The sequence below is a fragment of the Vanessa cardui genome, chromosome 1, assembly GCF_905220365.1.
Source record: "Vanessa cardui chromosome 1, ilVanCard2.1, whole genome shotgun sequence".
In the NCBI taxonomy this organism is placed as follows: Eukaryota; Metazoa; Arthropoda; class Insecta; order Lepidoptera; family Nymphalidae; genus Vanessa; species Vanessa cardui.
Window position 1 is genome coordinate 4,600,105 of NC_061123.1, and position 19,011 is coordinate 4,619,115.

At 32.5% G+C, this 19,011-nt stretch overlaps 3 protein-coding genes across 7 annotated transcripts; all 3 read right to left on the reverse strand.

Annotated features, from left to right (window-relative positions):
• Positions 1 to 906: 906 nt before the first annotated feature.
• LOC124544008 (DNA ligase 4) lies at positions 907 to 11,272 on the reverse strand. Of its 4 annotated transcripts, none has more exons than XM_047122382.1 (14): positions 11,249 to 11,272; positions 8,223 to 8,416; positions 7,760 to 8,072; positions 7,015 to 7,190; positions 6,388 to 6,573; positions 6,122 to 6,317; positions 5,238 to 5,451; positions 4,530 to 4,656; positions 4,032 to 4,149; positions 3,278 to 3,465; positions 2,701 to 2,838; positions 2,344 to 2,611; positions 1,654 to 1,916; positions 907 to 1,301 (listed from the first exon to the last, which is right to left on the reverse strand). In XM_047122382.1, exons 2-14 carry the CDS (start codon positions 8,394 to 8,396, stop codon positions 978 to 980), a joined length of 2,685 nt encoding a protein of 894 aa, XP_046978338.1. In that variant the 5' UTR covers positions 8,397 to 8,416; positions 11,249 to 11,272; the 3' UTR covers positions 907 to 977. The 4 variants fall into 4 exon arrangements, with proteins under 4 accessions (XP_046978338.1, XP_046978347.1, XP_046978327.1 ...); XM_047122391.1 differs by having other exon boundaries at positions 8,231 to 8,416; positions 11,249 to 11,265; XM_047122371.1 differs by having other exon boundaries at positions 11,108 to 11,258.
• Positions 8,464 to 11,104, reverse strand: LOC124544025 (general transcription factor 3C polypeptide 3). The gene has a single exon (XM_047122403.1). The coding sequence runs from the start codon at positions 10,968 to 10,970 to the stop codon at positions 8,562 to 8,564; it is 2,409 nt and encodes an 802-aa protein (XP_046978359.1). The 5' UTR covers positions 10,971 to 11,104; the 3' UTR covers positions 8,464 to 8,561.
• Positions 11,273 to 13,594: 2,322 nt separating the features above from the next.
• Positions 13,595 to 18,812, reverse strand: LOC124529722 (F-box/WD repeat-containing protein 9-like). Of its 2 annotated transcripts, none has more exons than XM_047103612.1 (6): positions 18,707 to 18,812; positions 18,168 to 18,383; positions 17,776 to 18,087; positions 17,383 to 17,645; positions 15,717 to 16,257; positions 13,595 to 14,247 (listed from the first exon to the last, which is right to left on the reverse strand). In XM_047103612.1, the coding sequence occupies exons 2-6, from the start codon at positions 18,294 to 18,296 to the stop codon at positions 14,152 to 14,154; spliced, it is 1,341 nt and encodes a 446-aa protein (XP_046959568.1). In that variant the 5' UTR covers positions 18,297 to 18,383; positions 18,707 to 18,812; the 3' UTR covers positions 13,595 to 14,151. The 2 variants fall into 2 exon arrangements, with proteins under 2 accessions (XP_046959568.1, XP_046959578.1); XM_047103622.1 differs by having other exon boundaries at positions 18,587 to 18,725.
• Between the last annotated feature and the right edge of the window lie 199 nt (positions 18,813 to 19,011).

Here is a 19,011-nt window from a genome sequence, read left to right on the forward strand (position 1 = left end):
CGGCTGGAGAGCCGAGATGGCCCAGTGGTTAGAACGCGTGCATCTTAACTGATGATTGCGGGTTCAAACCCAGGCAAGCACCGCTGATTCATGTGCTTAATTTGTCTTTATAATTCATCTCGTGCTCAGCGGTGAAGGAAAACATCGTGAGGAAACCTGCCTGTGACAAATTTCATAGAAATTCTGCCATATGTGCATTCCACCAACCCGCATTGGAACAGCGTGGTGGAATATGTTCCAAACCTTCTCCTCAAAGGGAGAGGAGGCCTTTAGCCCAGCAGTGGGAATTTACAGGCTGTTGTTGTTGTTGTTGTTGTTGTTATACGGCTGGAGTTCTTGAAAATTAGACCGTGGCCGATTAAATATTAAACTACATGGATTTTCTACGTGCAGCTATCGTCCCATAATTAATGGGACAAAGTCGGCATGCGTTAGTCACAAAAGTAATGATCATTTAAATATTTAATCTCAAAGCTTAAATAGAAATATTTCTAGCTGCTGTTATTTGATTCTAATAATCAATAACGATAATGTCATACATATTACAGTAGAGGAAATGTAATGAAAAGAAACAATAAAAAAATAATTATTTATTTAATTTCATATTCACTACATAATAAAATTCATGATAATTTAAAAACAATAAACATAGAATTTTTAAAAAAGTTTATTTTAACATAAATCATTGAAAAGTATAATTTTAAAAACATGCGCAGAAGATACTATATACACGATTGGACATCATTATATCACTTGTGGAACATGGTCTGCCATAGCTGCGTCGCAGCATCAACAGTCTTACTTGCTTTCCATGGGACGCGAAGTTTTAGAAACATATAACACATCCATTTATGATGTTTACATTATCGACCAAACCGCTTTGGAGCACCGTTTTTTCACCGAAATTAAGAGCGATCCGTTTTTCTACTCAGAAAGAGAGGTGGTATTAGCCCAGCAGTGGAATATTTATATTACTTTTACATTATATAGTCTAAATCATTTACAAGTCTTTTTTCCTGGAAGCAAGTTTCTAACCATTCGTCGGAAACAATTTTGACGTTTACATCATTCTTGAAATTTTGTACGTCTTCATACGACGTGTCTCGTGGTATGACGAAATGTGTCAGAGAAGTAAGATCATCGCTGACACTAGCTCCGTACATTTTAGCCAGTAGCCTATGCAAGGGATTGTTTACAATGTGTATGGTGCAACTTCTAAGAAATGAGAACGGATTATTGTCACCAAATAATTTCTCGTCCAATTTCAATTTCTCTGTTTTCGTTGGATATATTGGCTGTCGCTGGAATAAGAAATGTATAAATAAATTTTCACTTTATTATTAAGGTATTTTTTTTTTGTGTATATTATGAAGACAGACAAATGAGCCTGATCTTTTCCCGATTGGAATCTGCAACTTTTCTAAACTCAATGACACCAATGTCTTATTTTGTAAGTATATAAGCCTTGCTTACCTATATACACCATTTTTATGCCCAATGAGGCTATTATTTCATACACTTTTAGCGTACTGTCAAATATATCAGATACCAAACAATCAAATACAATAAGATTTAAACAAAGACTATTTCAATACTTTTTACCAATTTCATATACTTCTAACAATTAACGACTTACGTTTTTTTAAAACTTACCATGTTTTGAAGACATTTCTTTAAAACGGTTTCGTCTATTTCGTCTTTAAAACTATCTCCAAATGAATCGTAGTCTACGCTCATCTGCCACCTCGTTTCTCTCTTCATGGACAGCATGTTTAAAGGGGATAAAGAGCACAGAGTGTCTGATGAAGGAAGCGAACGGAGCCAGGAAGCCGTTACAATGTCTAGTTCCTGAATTTCTATGCGTTTCTTAGCCAATGGGGTCATTCTTCCGACTACGCAACACCATGTGTCCGGACCTGTCGGAATGAATCTTATAAATATCCGTTTTTGAATTAGTAATTTATAAAGAGAACGATGTTTTATACCGACGAAATGTATCATGGATTCGTAAACAAGTTTTGTATGTCCGCGAAATTTATATCGGAAGTTTGGAAAATTAAACCTAAATGGAGATGTGTGGTATACAACTAAGTAGAAAAGTGTAATATTCTCCCAACGCTCTCAAAGTCAGCGAATCCCACAGATGTGTGGGATTTAATATGTGACATTACCTATATGAAGGGGGCCACTCATATCGGTAATGCGTAATTAATATATTTCCAGTTAGATAAAAAAAACATTACAAAGATAAGTCTTGAAGTTGTTTTTCCGACGAAGTAAATATGACTAACCTTGACCTACAAAAATATTAAATTCACATACATAAAATACAAATTAACTTACCTGGGTTTTCAACATGTTTCCCACCGTGCGACTCAATTATTCTTACTAAGTCTGCTTTCTTGCAGTCCTCCTCGTCCGAAATCACGCATAGTTTTCTATCTAGCAGCGCTTTAGATATAACCTGTACATCGCCACTCGTTTTCGTCCGGAACCTCTCAGACACTTGTGGCAGATTCGCCACCCGCTTGCGAAGCGTCATCGGCTGCATTTGGTTCAGTTGCGTCTCGTTAACGCGTTTTCTGCCCAATTTAATCACTGGACTCCTCGTCTTTAATATACAAAATTCAACTTTATGTATACTATAATATAATTTTAAATGATTTATAATGACTATAATACTGTTTATTTCATACGTACGGATACTAACTGATTGAACTCCTGCAACGTCATAATATCGCTAACAGGCTTGTCTGTGCGCACTCGCATGACGCGCGGGAATCGCAGCGTGTAGGGCGCGCCGTAACACGAGCTGCGGATCAGCTCCGTGGCTCGCACCTGGGTGCAGAGAAAAGTCTTCGTATCTCTGATGGTTAGTAAAGTAAAGTAAAGTAACAGCCTGTAAATTTCCCACTGCTGGGATAAGGCCTCCTCTGCCATTAAGGAGAGGGTTTGGAACATATTCCACCACGCTGTTCCAATGCGGGTTGGTGGAATGCACATGTGGCAGAATTTCGATGAAATTAGACACATGCAGGTTTCCTCACGATGTTTTCCTTCACCACCGAGCACGAGATGATTTATAAATACAAATTAAGCACATATAGGTATATAGTGGTGCTTGCCTGGGTTTGAACCCGCAATCATCGGTTAAGATGCACGGGTTCTAACCACTGGGCCATCTCAGCTCTCTCTGATGGTTCCGAATAACAAACCAGATTCCTCGAATGCCCATCGTCGACGTCCCCGTGGAAGCTGTTAAAAGAGTATCGCTTACCTGAAAGACGATGGAGTGCTCCGGCAAAAGCCAGAAGTCCGGCGTCTCCTTGTTGAAGTGCAGGCAGGGCGGCGGCGGCGCGGCGCGCGTGCGGCGCCAGTGCGGCTGCAGCGCGGCGCACACGCGCTCGCGCTCGGCGCCCGCCAGCCCGCCCGCCACGCGCCCCACGCACACCCAGCGCGCGCCCTCTGCCAGTAATATGAAAATCAGTTTAGAAGCATCATTGATGCTTCTTCTTTTACTGAGCGAATCTCCATTTGGTATTGTTGTACTGCAGCACAATTTTTTTTTTCTTCCCTATTTCTATTATAATATTATTATTGTTTTTTGTGTAATTTTAATTTATTGTGTTTTTTATACTGTTTTTATATGTGAATAAGATTGTTATTGTGTTGTAATGCAACTTGACCAATAAATCTTTATTATTATGTTATTATTATTATTAATAAAACACATCCCTAGCGCCTCTTATTACACTGTTTCAACCCAACTGCGCACCGGAACATATAAACTCAGGTGTTAGGCGATAAAATGACTAATATCTGATCGATAGCTAAGATAATAGCTGGTCATCCCATCCGTTATAAAACGAAGCAGTTTAAAAGCCCGCAAACACATATATATTCTATATATAACATAGATCAAACAGACATCTTATTGATTGTTATATTTATGTGTTTGTAAGTATAGGAATGTGTATTGTTAGCTTGCATTAAAGGTCCAAGCAGATGAGTAGTAAAGGTTTTATTGGTACCAGGTTTAACATCAATACACGCAACGTGAAAACTCTTGGCGCGACCTTGTCGCTTGTTTTCAGCTTCGTCTGCACCGATGACCACAAGGTCCAAGTCCACCATAGTGTCATCAGTGTACTGCAAAAGTAATACTTTAAACTTAATCGTGTTTTCGACGGCGGTATTTAACGATTTTATTTTATGACATTGACTTGATAATGCTTCATTTTTTCTCATATACAAAATATAAGCTGGCGGGCAAAATACCGGCAAGCAGTCATCGGCGTCTATAGACAATGGCGAATAAGATCTCATCTTTAATACTTTTAGTAAACACACTACACTAAACTCACTCATTTACCCCTAAAAACACAGTATTACTATTATTTGGCGATAGAATATAATATGTGATAAATAAGTGGGACCTACCCAGACGAGATTGTACAGAAACCTACCAACAAGTACTATAATCACTTATAAATAATAATATAATCACTGTTTTTTATATGTAGACTTACCTCAGGTTTGATTTTGTACCAGCCCTCGTTACGTTTGTTTGGCTTGTAATATGAATTCACATCTTTCACTACAATGCCTTCGTCCTGGTTGTCGATAGCCGCGTTCAAAGCATTTAAGACGTCTGTACTAAAACGGTAAAATATGAATGGTATATGTGTTACTCCCAAACATTAATACTTTTTTATGGTATAGGTTGGCGGACGAGCATATGGGCCACCTGATGGTTAGTGGTCACCATCGCCCATAGATAATGACGCTGTAAGAAACATTAACTATTCCTTACATCGTCAATGTGCCACCAATCTTGGGAACTAAGATGATATGTCCCTTGTGCCTGTAGTTACACTGACTCACTCACTATTCAGACCGGAACACAACAATACTGAGTACTGTTATTTGGCAGTAGAATAACTGATGAGTGGGTGGTACGTATCCAGACGGGCTTGCACAAAGCCCTACCACCAAGTACTTTCTGTCTTCCGGAACGTTTGGCAAATATTCAATTGACGGGAAGATTTTTGGCGATATTTTCCTTTGCAGCTATATTGTTGAGTTATGGGTTTAGATCAAGTACATGAAAACTCATTTGTTGGACTGAAAATTCCGCGATTTTCTGTTAAGATTCTTTCAGAAGATTTTTTTGCTCGACCATTATATTAAAAATATGTTTTGTTAATAACAATAATACAATTAGATATATAATATACCTATCCTTGACAATACTTCGTTTGCTATGTTGTATGACGCCCGGTACGTCTGTGAATAGAGTGTCCAATATCTTGAGCCTCTCTTTCAGTGGTAGACCGCCTCTTTCAGGATCGCCAATGAGCGATTTTCCGTTGTAGTATATAATATCGAAGACGCAATAGCAAGGGCGGTATGAAGAATTTTCAGTAATCGTTTTTATGTCATATGACATTCCTATGAAAAAATAATTGACCTAAATTAAATAAATTAAAGAAACAAAAGTTGGATGGAGTGAGACAAATAAAATCTTGGTATGAACCAAAGCGAAGGTCGGCAAATGGAATTTTTTATTAGACAATTTATTTACTGTTATTCCCATCTTATCTCAACTTCACTTCAACAGATATTTCATGTTCTTTTCCAATTCGCCAATCTTCGCTTCAGTGGATACTAGGCCTAATAAAAGTAAATAGTCGCTGAAAAAATGCTAATTCCAATATAATACAGAATTCTTTAAGAAAACCTTTCGAAAGTAATTTACGTTCGACAACACCCAGATATTTCTAGAATTGATTAATTACTGTGTGATAATACATTCGGCAAAGTTTTTACTTTATCTAGTAATAAATTCATATCTTGGTAATAAAGTAAGAATAAGAGGGCTATTAATAAATACAAAATATAGTACGAGTAAAATTTACGAAATTATAGTTCGGTGATGTATATAAAATTAATTATAAAAAGGGTTACGCACTGAGTTTCTTGGAGGCGCTTCTCGGTCGAATGTAATTTAAATGCACATTTAATTTGACACTTATTTTAATTATGTAATATTTAATAAAATAAATGTAAGAGGCTACTTGAAAAATAATGTATTGATTCTAGTTATTTTCTAAGAAGTTACCTTTGCAACCGAAACATTGATCCCTTTTGTGCCAACCCATCATTTCACCATCAATTATAAAATTATTAGCATCCGCCGAAAAACAATCCCTCAAATCTGGCGTCAATGAACCAGAATCATAAGTGCTCCCGTATTTTTTCGCATACTTGTGTCCATTTCTCGAAAAATATTCAAATATACCGTTCTCCATATGCATCTGTATATTTAAAAGTTAAAAATTAAAGAATCTGATCTCTTCAAACCACAGACAAAGAATTTTGGTATACCTGAAACCTTTCTCCGTCAAATTTATCTTCTATATGATATGTAATACCAGTAGGTAGCTGATGAATATTAGTTACATCCAGTCGTTCAGATAGCATTGGCTTCACCGCAAAGAATAATTTGACAGCCGCTTCATCAGAACTCTCGGTACCAGATATAATATCACTGCCTTTTAGATTTTCACAAACCTGAAGTTATCACAAAATATCAATCTAAAGTGGTTTCATAATGGATCCATATAAGGAATAATTCCAAATTAGTAACGTGTACCTAATAACGATTCTTATAAGACAGCTTACCGGTACTACCGGGCTTTATTTTAAATGGGTAATTAGAAATAAAATCTAGAAACCTTAAGTTTAGTGTATCAAAAAACTTAGACTTGTATACAATAAGTAACTTTATCATTGTTAAATTTTGTTTTATTTACAATTCCTTTAATTGATCTTAAATTGTTTGAAATATAAGTACATATTTTTTTTAATACGACGTTTACCTAAATGACTAAGTATTAAGTAATGAAGACATAGAAAAAAATTGAGTACACGTTTAAATTTTTTATGTCTTTTTTTTCGAAGGTTTTTAAAAGATTTTGATAAAACATAAAGAGATACAAACGGAACGCTCACCTCGTATAAACTGCTACAGGTTTGGTAAAGTTCCGATGCGTGCGAATGAAACGTTCCCAGTATTCGGTTCTCGCTCATTTCCAGTTTCAAATTTTTCAGTATAATTCTTAAAAACCATTTAAATTCCTGGGCTGTTAGCTTTCTTATTGCATAACTAAACACTTCATCTAGAAGTACTGAAAGCATTGTCATTCATATATTTTGCTTGTTGTCAAGAAAACAATGTAATTATATTTTTTTGAAAGACGGATGGACTGTAGCCATTTAACTAATGTTTAAATAAAGTACATTATAAGTAGGAACGGATTAACTTTTAGGTAATGTAGACAATTTCTAGTCGATTCCGGGCCCCTAGGCAGGCCAAGAATTGGAAAAAAAGAATTTCAAATATATGGGTAATTAAATTGTTAAAGCCAAACATTACTCATATTAATTATGCTGGTCACGATCCAATTAGAAAAAAAAACGTGTTTTTGGAAGTTACTAGCTCTTGCAGACATATTCAGTATTCCATATTAAACACCAGTAAGTACATAGTTTAATTACAACGACACTTAGCAGACTGATTCCATTTTAAATCTTTATTTACATATACATAGATATAAACATAAGCCATTGTTGGTATAAAATTCTAAATTGTATGAATTAACAATAGACTGTTTTTGAACAAGGTAGGTACATAAATATTCTCATCTCATACCAACATATTCGAGATAACTGTTGATTACAAGTCAAAATAACTTACTTCCTTTATTTTCGACATCAGCCTTTGCAATGTTATTGAGCATTTCGTTAATGTCGCCTATTGATAAAATTGACGACATTTGAACGAACCTATTTTTTAAAACAAAATATGCTACCCATGCAAAATCACTCTCTTGAGTTGAACTTTGAACAGAACTGAAATTTATTAATTTCTGAGCGTCTAATGATTTTGGGTTTAGTGACAATACTTTCACAAGAAGATTTCCAAGTTTTTTTTCCTTTAAATTATATGGGTTTCTCTCTCGTTCACATTGTGGTAGTAGAAGCCTCATAATTGGAAAGAACGTAACATCCTGAAAGTAAGAAAGTGTTTGGAAATTGGTTTTGCATAAGTCGTTTCCTAAGTTTGTCCAAAGTTGACGTAGATAAATGTAAATAAAATTAATGTTATTTCTGAAGGATTAAATATTAATTAGGTATCAGAATTGCGAACATTCAAATACCTTGTCACCTTCAGTACTAGCCATTTTGAGTCTGACATTATTAAAGAAATTAGCTAATATTTTGTTTTGCTCTGGTCTATGTCTCTTCTTCTTATGCAATTGTTCGAATACAGCACACAATTCTCCAAATGACACAAAATTCGCTGATACCACAGCAGATGCAGCTGTACTCATTGTTTCTCCTCTAGTTTAACCTAAAATAATAACTAATATTTAAAATGTTTTATTTCCAATATCTATTTTGAAGTGTTTACATAAAAAGTTAAGACATAGCACAGATTTTTTTTGAGGACTTAATAAATATAACATTAAAACACGATTGTATGGTTTATTATTTAATCATATAACTAAATAGTTCATAATGTATCTCCTTGCTATCTCTGGTGCCTGATCTTTATATAGTACATAAAGGTTGTAAGCTGTTTCTTTGGTTAAATCTATTTGGCCATGCTTATCACATGTTGTAATTGGACCACATGCCAATGCTCTCTCATAATATTCAATAGCCAAGTTATTGATACTCAACATCTGATAAGCCCTGCCTATATTGTAATAAGCTTCCTGGTCACATTTTCTAAGTTGTTTATATGTGAGGAAGTATGACATCCCTTGTAATATTAAGTTGTGATGCTTATCCACAGTTCTCTGGGCTGCCATTGCCAGTATAGTGACTGCTATTAGCAAGGCAGATAAAGGTTCCCTACATTGTTCATGATATTCCAAAAAATATTTCAAGGCAACAAGATATCTACCTGATATTAAGAAATTATTACCTAGAAACATATGTTTAACAATATTGTAATCTTTTAAAAAAAGCCTTGACAAAAATTTTCCATGTGTGTTTTCATCTAAAGAATTAATAACAAAACTTAATAGGTTATATGTCCTTGGGCCAGGATATTTTGTGGAAAATTCTTTTATAAATCGTAAGGCATTAGAGTAGTCACGATTTAGAAAACAAGCCTGAAAACAATAAAATTCAACAGCTTGCCGACAAAAGTGTAATCCCTTAGTAATCATGGCATAAAATGTTAATCTTTGCATTGTACAATACAGTTTGTTGTCACAAGCTATTTTAAGCAATTCTTTAAAAAATTCATACTCCTGTTGATTTGTAAGGCGAAATGATTCCTCTTCAAACTGAATGTCTTCCTCATGGTAAGTACTCTCACCTCTCATAGTTCGAAAACTGTAAATGAGATCCACAGTACCTTTAGTCCTACAAGCTATCTTTAATTCTTCTTGATTTCTAAATTTTGTTAAATCTCTTGAAAAAAGAGCTTCCCCAACTTCTAAATACTTAAATAAATTATTCTGATTTTTTAATATCTGACATTGTTCATATAATAAACTGGCACTGACAACATATTTATAGTCTTGCTGTAGAATTTTTAATGCTTCCCCAATATCTCCTCTCATTTTTAAAATAGTGAAAAGTTTTCGGCAAGCATCTGGATGCTGAGGTACATGTTTCAATACTTTATAGTATGCCTGTATAGCATCATCCTCTCTACCAAGTTTTTGTAAGCACTCTGCATATTTAAGCCAAACTGCTCCTAAATCAAAATTTGTATTTGTCACTAGTGGCTCTAATAATTTGATAGCCATCTCATAATGACCGACTGATGAAAATGCTTCTTCTATATCCATATAGAGATCTCCTGCTTTTTCAACATCACTGCCCAAGAAATCATTTAACAAATTCTTAACAAGTGTAAAAGCACCCAAGTGAATGAAGCAAACTAACAATTTACTTTTTAAATCTACGGCCATATTCTCAGGTATAACACAATTTAAGTAGTTAGTGTGTTCTTCTATTTCACCATTACTATTTTTGACTGTTTGTATTTCTGCTTCAATTTCAACACCTATGTTTGAAACAAAAATGTCTATACATGCTTGGTATTGTTTTTGTAAAATTAATAATTCAAGTAATATATTTATATCTTCCAAAGTAAATAATGATGGACATTTTTTATATGCTGCAGCCATTACTTCAACTGCTTTTTCAGTCTCTGATGTACTATGATACATTGTAGCAGCCATTTTTGCATATTTCATTATTATTTCCCCTTCACTTGATGGTAAAGACACAACTATCTTATGATAACATTTAACTCGTGTTATATTTAAAGTATTAACAGGATACTTATTTTCTTCTAATTTTGTCAAATAATCAAGCCTTTTCATGTGTGCCTCTAAATTTTGTGGTTCAGATTTTACAGCCTGAGAGTAGCATATCATTTCTTGTTTTACATCATTTATTTGTTTACATAATCCGGCAAGTCTCCACCAATGTTCTGCATCTGAACTACTTAAATGAGCAGCTAACAGTGAAAACTGTAATGACTTCTCTATATCATGTTCATATATCTGTGCCAATGTTTGGTATGGTTCTGCAGCTGTCGGTAATTGTTTTATAATTTCGTGGCACATCCGTTCTGCCATTTCAATGTCACCCCGAGCAAACCTTAAGTTTGCTTCACCCATCAAACCCATTAACGCTGGAGACAGGCGTGTGCGCCTCCGTCTTCTAAAGTTACTTTTTTCTATTAATTGTACAGACTGTGCCACATCTCCATCATTTCTTTTAAACTCTTCAGTATCTTCTTCGTCCTCCCCATCACACCATTCACTCGAGTATTCAGCAAAAGACATTTCACCACTCAAAAATTTATTAGTCAAATCTTTTTCCACGTCCATTTCTTCTGTATTATCACGAGATGCACCTGGTGTTGCTTTATCCATGATACTTTTTATATTTTATAATTGAAGTTTTAATCAAATTATAATAGTAACTATGTAACCAAAGTAAGATTTATCAAGATAAGGAATACAAGAGGTTAAAAATGTTATTCCAATAAACTTATATTTTACTCACTTATATTAAAACGTTGTTTAAGTTTTAATTTAATATATCAATGAAATATTAAAGACGCAGCTTATAACTTGTATGATATTGATAATACTATTTGTTATTATTCCTAAATTGTTGGTTATTATATGTCTGGGGCGATGGCACTTACGTCTCTTTGAAAGTTGATTTGATATATGAATCATGTCAAACATAAACAAGCTGCGGATTAGTGACTTTTACGTCTAGCGTTTAGTAATGCAAATCGACAATATCGAATCGAAATATTTGTAATGTATTTTACTTTTAAATAAAAAAAAAAATTAAATTTTATTTAATTGTACATAGAATCTTGTAAAACTTACCATCCTCATTAAAACTTTTTTATACCTCAGAAATAATAAAAATTACAAAAAGGGATAAAATGCAGAAAGATCGAATTATAATTTGATCTTATGATAGTCATGTAAATGAATTTTAGTTGTAGACTATAATATAATTTCCTCTCTGGACAATATCAGTAAGGTGTCGATTGTATACTATTTACATAAAATACTATCAGTAATTACTAGAACAACGACACAACTGCCCTCCGGAACTGCTAAAAAAAGAGCAGGTAGACTGCCGGGGCCACAGTAGGCATGGGCGGTATCCGAATTTTGTGTATCGGATTTTTGAAATTTGGTTTAAATATCGGTATCGACATCCGATTTCAGATATCGCCCTGTCTTTGTATAACGTATCATTGTACGATATGTAAGAAAGAGATTAAGCGGATGTGATATCTAAATCAGTTTAACATTTGCTTCATCTCTTTCTCACAGGTGGGTTACTGTTAAGTTAAAGGAAAATAAGGTGAATATTATAGTTATTGGACGTTGGATGCTTTGTCGTATGAGAACGATATTCATAGTACTTAAGATGCAGTGAAAACGGTTACACGTCTACATCGAATCGAAGCCATCTGATTATCCGACGACATCCAATTGAAATTACTTTCCATAATATATCGGACATATCATGCCTAGCGAGCGATCTATCAGAGAGATCCGAGCGGTCGTGTACACATCGCTCGTATTTCTTGATTACGCTATTGTTAGATGATTCTGTTCCTCTATAGATATTTTGTATTTGCATTGTTTATGATTGTTTTGTTTTCATATAAGTAATTAAATATACGCATGACAATTTTTTTTTATTAATAATTTCTGCTTGTGTTTCCTAAAAATACTATAATTTTACTACCGTAAATTTGAAAACAAATTTTCTTACATTCTGTTTTTGCGTTAATATCGAAGCAATTGAGTATTCACATATTTTAAACTGAATGTCTCGCAAGTCGCAGCAATGGCCGTCTCTTCGAGGACCGTAGTAGTGCTACTAGTTTTAAATATAAAATCCTTAAAAAAAACGAAAGCCAACATCAACGTCCGAGTGCGTTAACAAGGCAATAAATTTCCTTCAGGTTTAAACAAGTTGGCGGCATTTGCCGTAATCATTTGATTATTATATATTATAAAGATTGATAAATGTTAACTACCCGACAATAGGCTATTTGACTTGTTTTTAAAATCCATTTGATATTATTTAGTAGAGGTAAAAGAATGCAATAAAAGTTTATTTTTTTATTTCTAGTATATATTTGCCGAAAATTTTCATATTAAAAAGTCCTTATTTAAACGCTACTTGGATAATATGGCGCTGCAATGGAGTCGGTGACGTCACATGCCTGTATTTCAATCTGTGGTTCATATAGTTGGCAAGTCACGTAACAAACGTTTGAAAAAAATGCAAATTTATTAATGGATTTTTTAATAAATTAAGTATAATTTGTAACTTTCGTTAATAAATAACCATTTTAAACTCATAATATACTGATTACATTAATTGACACTTTATTTTTCACATTGTTAAATAGCCTATTGCCAATAGAGAGCAATAAGCCATAATTTATTCGTTCTGAGTGACCTTTCTACATTCTTGCACTACCCACTTTCCTGAACACACACACACACACACACACACACACACACACACACACACACACACACACACATTCAGCATGAGTTTAAATTTTATTTTATCAGCTCGTATAACTCCATTATTGGATTTTTTACTCGAGTTCATCGCACAAATAGAGAGTCTATATAAATTCAATGTATCTAGTAAGTTTATTAGAACTTAATTTCATTCTGGTGAGAATATGTTGAATAACGAAGCTCCTATTTTTCCCCACAGCACTAAAATTATTCAAAGCGTTGAGACGAGATGAAGTGATTCTTTTTCTTTTTAATTAAAACCTTTCTAAGTGCTCTTCCAAATGTTATTATAGAAAAAATTACCCTGATATTATACTCGTATATTCTAGGACAGTCGCAAAGGAATCTTAGCAAATGAGAATCTCACAATTTAAAGAAGATTTTTACATGGGTACTGAAAAAAATCTTCGATTGATAACTGTTTTTGGAAATCTGAAATGGAATGGGACTTGAAATGAAAGACTACTAGAGAAGAAAACTCATTCGAAATATTATTTTTATTATGAAATGTTGTTCAAAAATTAATCGTAATAAAAACGATTAACATAATGGTTTAATTTTAGTTTATAAGAAACACAATTAATTTAATCAAAAGAATACGAAAAAAATTGAGATTACTGGCTAGGTTTTAGGCAATTAAATATTTGTGAAATTTTATAGCATAAATTTTGTGCGCTTAATCTTTCAAATTTAGTTGTATGTATTTATTTTATTGGAACAAATATATATTAATTATAGGGAATGTTGCAGAAAAAATAAATATAAAGGAGCATTCATAGGGTTTTGTGTCTCCTTTCCTAACTGAAGATTTTCCCAATAATTGTGTGATTTTTTTTAATTTATTTAATTTTGTATATAAAGTTGTCATTTTAGCGGTTTTGAGTATAAAAATATGATGCTTTAACAAACAGTTTCATTACCACTTGTTCCACAATTAAACCGTCATAGTATAAAGTTAGGAAGCTTGAGTTAATAAGTTATTATATTTTTTATATTATGCTTTCAATAAATTGTTATTATCTAATTGTAAAATTGTTTATAGGTTGTTGTGATTAAATTGTTCATTAGGTATCCAAAACTCGAGAGCAGAATCACACGTTCCAACAGCTAAAATTCCATTTAGATACTGCAACTGAAAAATAAAAAAATAAAAAAACTTTTGACATAACTATTTTTATAACTTATATAACAAAATATAATAATAATAATTAATGTTTAAATTGTTATTTATAGTAGCAGCAGTTTATTATGATAAGTAGGTATTTGAATTTTTTTTTATTTTGGTCATAGACAAAGTCACTGAGTATGTAGTTTGAGTTTAAAAAAAAATCATAATAATTATCAATAAATAAATAACGACGATACGCTGATAGTTTCGATATTATTTTTTAAACAGACGATTATTTATAATGGGACAATTCTAGTCTTAGATAGTTGCTTAGAAAATACACTAGGTACTTAAAGATACCATGATTATTATGATTACAGGACACATAGATTATAAAACAACATCTAATGCCCAATTACCGAAGAATAGCAAAAGCATGTTATTCAATGTTCTGAACTGTGGTTATAATCAACTATGCATCACCGACTTGTGATGGTACTGCAACGTTTTCAACTCGATATCTTGTCTTTAATGCTTTAAGGTGATTATAGAATATGCCATTTCAATAAGGTCTTGCTAAACCTTATTGAAATGGCATATTTAATTTAGTTTTTCATTGAACGCTTAGGAATGTTCTCGCTTAAGTAAAGGGATCGCCTTTTATACAGTGTTAATTTTTTTTAGCAGCAAGTTGAGTTGACTTGTGTTTTAATTCACATGAATCTTTCAAAGTGTAAGCGTATGAAAGTTATATCAAGGATATTAAAAACGAGTATTAGTTAAGTGTAGTCGAAGTATAACCCGCACACTGTGGGAATGAGATGTAACCTTGTCAACGTAATTAACATTTATTACATATATAATTATTAATAACAGCAAGTGTCATTTGCTATCAGCAATGAAGATTAACAATAACAATACGACTTTGGCAAAGTTAAAAGAGGGTACAGTGTTACATGGGTTGGTCTTTGTAAGAAAGTGTACTAAATACACATATAAATTATTTGTGTATGCGAAGAGCATGTGAACGACTTTACAAAAATGTATTCCTCTCTGTATCAATTTTAAATAATAAAAACTATTGATTAAAACACACATAACCAAAGAAGTTCAATAGTGTTTTTAATTTAATTAAATTTGATGGTTTTGGTTTATTTTTTCTTTATTAGGTTAAATTAATTGAATTGAATTAAATTTGATAGTTTTGGGTTATTTTATTTTTAGGTTTTTGGTTCTGGATATTGTCTGAACGGTTTCTATATGACTTGTTACTCTAATTAATGATTTTGTAAAAGAGAGGGTAGGCCCGAAAACTAACATCGACCATTAAAACACAAATCTTATGCTGATAAAAAAGCAAAAAAAATAACAATGTAACTGGTTACCATGATATATAAATGAAAAATAAATAATATATTTATTTTTCATTATGATTAGTTTAAGCAAGATAGCAAATTAACATTTTAAATATATGCATATGTAAAGTATTTTACCTGTGTAACATCGACGGTGCTAGTTTGCATACTTTTATATTCAGTCGGTGGACTTGAGTTGTACAAAAATTTGATTTCACCTCTATCTGAACATGCAATCAAAGTCCCGTCGCCCTGGTGGCAACCTGCTATTCTATTCGAAGGTTCGGTTATCGAGGCTTCTTGCCACAACTCATGTGTTCTGACATAGTTGTGGTTATTAGGATCAAAGAGATGGAGACATCCTTTCGAATCACCAATATACATCGCATACGTATTCCAACTCAAGCTTACTGGGTATGCTTTCTCTGAAGGCATTTTTATATCAGTTTTCAGTACTTTCCCAGCTACAGTGTCAAATATTGCTAACGTTTTGTCCTCGCTTACAGACGCAATTTGATTCTTATGAGTCGTTAAGGCCAGAATTGGACCCCTATGTGGTTTGTATACATTAGTAGGATTAGGACCACAACGAATATCAAATGTCAATATTTTTTTAGAATATAAACCAGCCATCACATTGTTTCCATATGCAACCACAGAAAGGGCAGACATACTACAACTGAAAGTATAATTTTGTATTATGTTAGAAGGGCGTTTTAAGTATCGATAGCCCTTTGACAGGCTCTTAAATTAAAAAAATATATGGCGACGGCATTGCCGTGCGAATTTAAGTTACAGCATTTTCTTCAATTGTCAAAGTCGATTTTAATATTATTACTATTGATCAATCAGGTTTAACTGAGGTACGTTATTTAGCTATACCTACACTCAAAAACTTTCGCGAAGATTATGGATCCCACCAACATAGAAAGACAAAATATCACTCGTGATGCTACATGATTGCAACAGGACTTATTGATAATTACATATGTAAATTTGTAACTTTTTCAGTTAAAGAATAATGAATTGAGGGAAAAATCACAGCTGCAACTTTGGAATTCATATACAAAATCATAAAATGTACTATAATCCTTTTTTTTATTCTTAAGTTATTTCAATATATTTTAGCAGCTACTTGTTAATTGTTTAGATCACACAGTCAGGCTTTGCAAAATTTTATGAATTAAGGTCACTAATTTCATTGTATACTATTCACTGTTGAAATTTTAACATACAAACATAACAATAAATTGTATTAAATATCTATCTATTTTAATTTATAATTATAATTTATTATCACATAATTATCAAATTGATAAGATATTATATTCAAGTGTACCATTAACATATTATATAAACATTAAAAAACAAGTAAATTGATTTATTTTGTCATATATAAATAAATCTACTATAATATTTTAAATAGGAAAAACTATGTTAATGCTTCGAGCTTAAAAAGATGAACTTAATTTAGATGAAGTTTGAGTCTCAAGGAGGTAGCTTCATTGTTATCATGAAAATTAACCTATAAAAGTGTGAAAAGGTGGAGGTTTCTATGAGGAATCAATCAATGTTTCTATGAAGCTAAAATTAAAAGGTTTTTGTGCTATTAAGTTTTATAAGTATCACTCAGGTACGGCCCTTAGTTTAAATATTGTAAGAATTATACAATAATTCCTGATATAAATAAACATATGTATAAAATTTATTAGAAATATACAAAATAAACAAAAACACTGGTAAAATGGCAAAGGGACCAAAAGTCTTTGGAAAAATTTTATAATTAAATAAACAATAAACTTACTTGAAGGTTTCTATGCACTCAAAGCCACAATTAATATCCCATGCTTTGACAGTGTTGTCCCATGATGCAGAATACACAGTATTAGCCGAATCCACATCTACCGTGGCTAAGTCCCACACCCAACCCGCATGAGCATCATGTCTAATTTTTGTTGGCTTGAGATCCGTTAACACTGTATCAATATTGTCATCTATTTGTATATCTAATACATTCCAAAGTGCTAAACATCTGTCTCTACCACCAGAAATGCATGTTTGACCTTTCTGGAAATATATAATACATATCATTCATTTAATTTAATATTGATATTATGATGTATGGTATGCCTACATGGTCTGTCTGCTTAAGCCATTAGTTTACACAACATTTTACCTTGACATCAGTCTTACTTACATTCACCAAAATAACTGCATCAACAGATGCATAATGAACATCTTTTATGACGAGGTGTTTCGTTGTCTTATCCACATTGCACCATTTATTTCTCTCATCTTCCATTTCAATGCACATTTCAGTCCAGTCAACATCCTCTTCTTTCCAGCTGTCCAAATTAGATAAAGGAGGAAAACATCCCCTTATTTTACAACAAGCTCTATACTTCCAAAGACTTATATCATCTAAAATGTCATTAAATCTCTGACACACTTTGCTCAAATTATTTTTTACACAATTTGCATCTAAATATGAGCATATTTTTAATATAATCTGTAAAAATATGGTGACTTTTTAAAAGTAATAAATATTTTTACAAAAAAGTTTGTATAAATATATTTTTTCAATATTACCTCCAAAGGCATATTTTCTAAAGAAGGCTCAGCTGCATTATACACATCATCGGGCTTTATACATGGAGATATACATTCATTTTCAATATCCACTAATTGTTCCTTTACAGATTGTAGTACATCACACATTTTGTGATGTGATATTAAAGGTCACAGTGCTCAATACGTAAAATTACTGTGAGAGATCTCGTATGAGTAATATGTCCATTAATAGTCCTGCAAGTAGCCCCATATGGTAAATCTATGTCACTCACTCATTTCTCAAGGGTGACTTATGAATAAGACCATAATACGATATTTAAATTAAAGAAAATTATTTTAAGTAGAAAGATAAGTTCAGAGATACGTTAGATTAGTACATTATTTCATAGGCAAAACAAAGAAAAAAAGTATAATTATTTTATTTTTAATAAGTTTACCGTTATCGTTACATAAGAACGTTTTACTGGTACATAATTAATTTGTTTTCTTAATTATTACTAAGTAAGAGTAATGAAATATTAACAATTTTTTTATGAGTTTATAATAAACATACTTACTAAATAAATAATACACAATATTTGTCAACAAAGAGAAGTGGAAATGGCAAATTGTTTGACAGTGACATACATATTGTCAATCATAAGTTGCCAGTTGATACTTGATCGTTCTTTTAAAACTGACCGACACACAAAAAAAAAACACGCTAATCTTACATTCTTAAACTTCAATATTAGAAGTAAAATTATTAAAAATAAAACTTCCCTTATATCATTTACAAAATAAAAATGATAAAAGAAAAAGAGTTAGAGAGTGAGACAGTATACCTAAAAATATATGTAACTAATAACTATATACTAGAAGC

Excerpts from the sequence above, each read along its gene's own strand:
- LOC124544008 (XM_047122382.1), bottom strand. The coding sequence starts at position 8,396 with ATGAGTACAGCTGCATCTGCTGTGGTATCAGCGAATTTTGTGTCATTT. Across the intron at positions 8,073-8,222 it reads CTAGTACTGAAGGTGACAAG|GATGTTACGTTCTTTCCAAT; the intron begins GTATTTGAATGT and ends TCTTACTTTCAG. Across the intron at positions 7,191-7,759 it reads TGATGTCGAAAATAAAGGAA|TACTTCTAGATGAAGTGTTT; the intron begins GTAAGTTATTTT and ends CAATGCTTTCAG.
- LOC124529722 (XM_047103612.1), bottom strand. The coding sequence starts at position 18,296 with ATGTGTGATGTACTACAATCTGTAAAGGAACAATTAGTGGATATTGAA. Across the intron at positions 17,646-17,775 it reads ATGCAGTTATTTTGGTGAAT|AAAGGTCAAACATGCATTTC; the intron begins GTAAGTAAGACT and ends ATATATTTCCAG. Across the intron at positions 14,248-15,716 it reads GCACCGTCGATGTTACACAG|TTGCAGTATCTAAATGGAAT; the intron begins GTAAAATACTTT and ends TTTATTTTTCAG.
- LOC124544025 (XM_047122403.1), bottom strand. The coding sequence starts at position 10,970 with ATGGATAAAGCAACACCAGGTGCATCTCGTGATAATACAGAAGAAATG.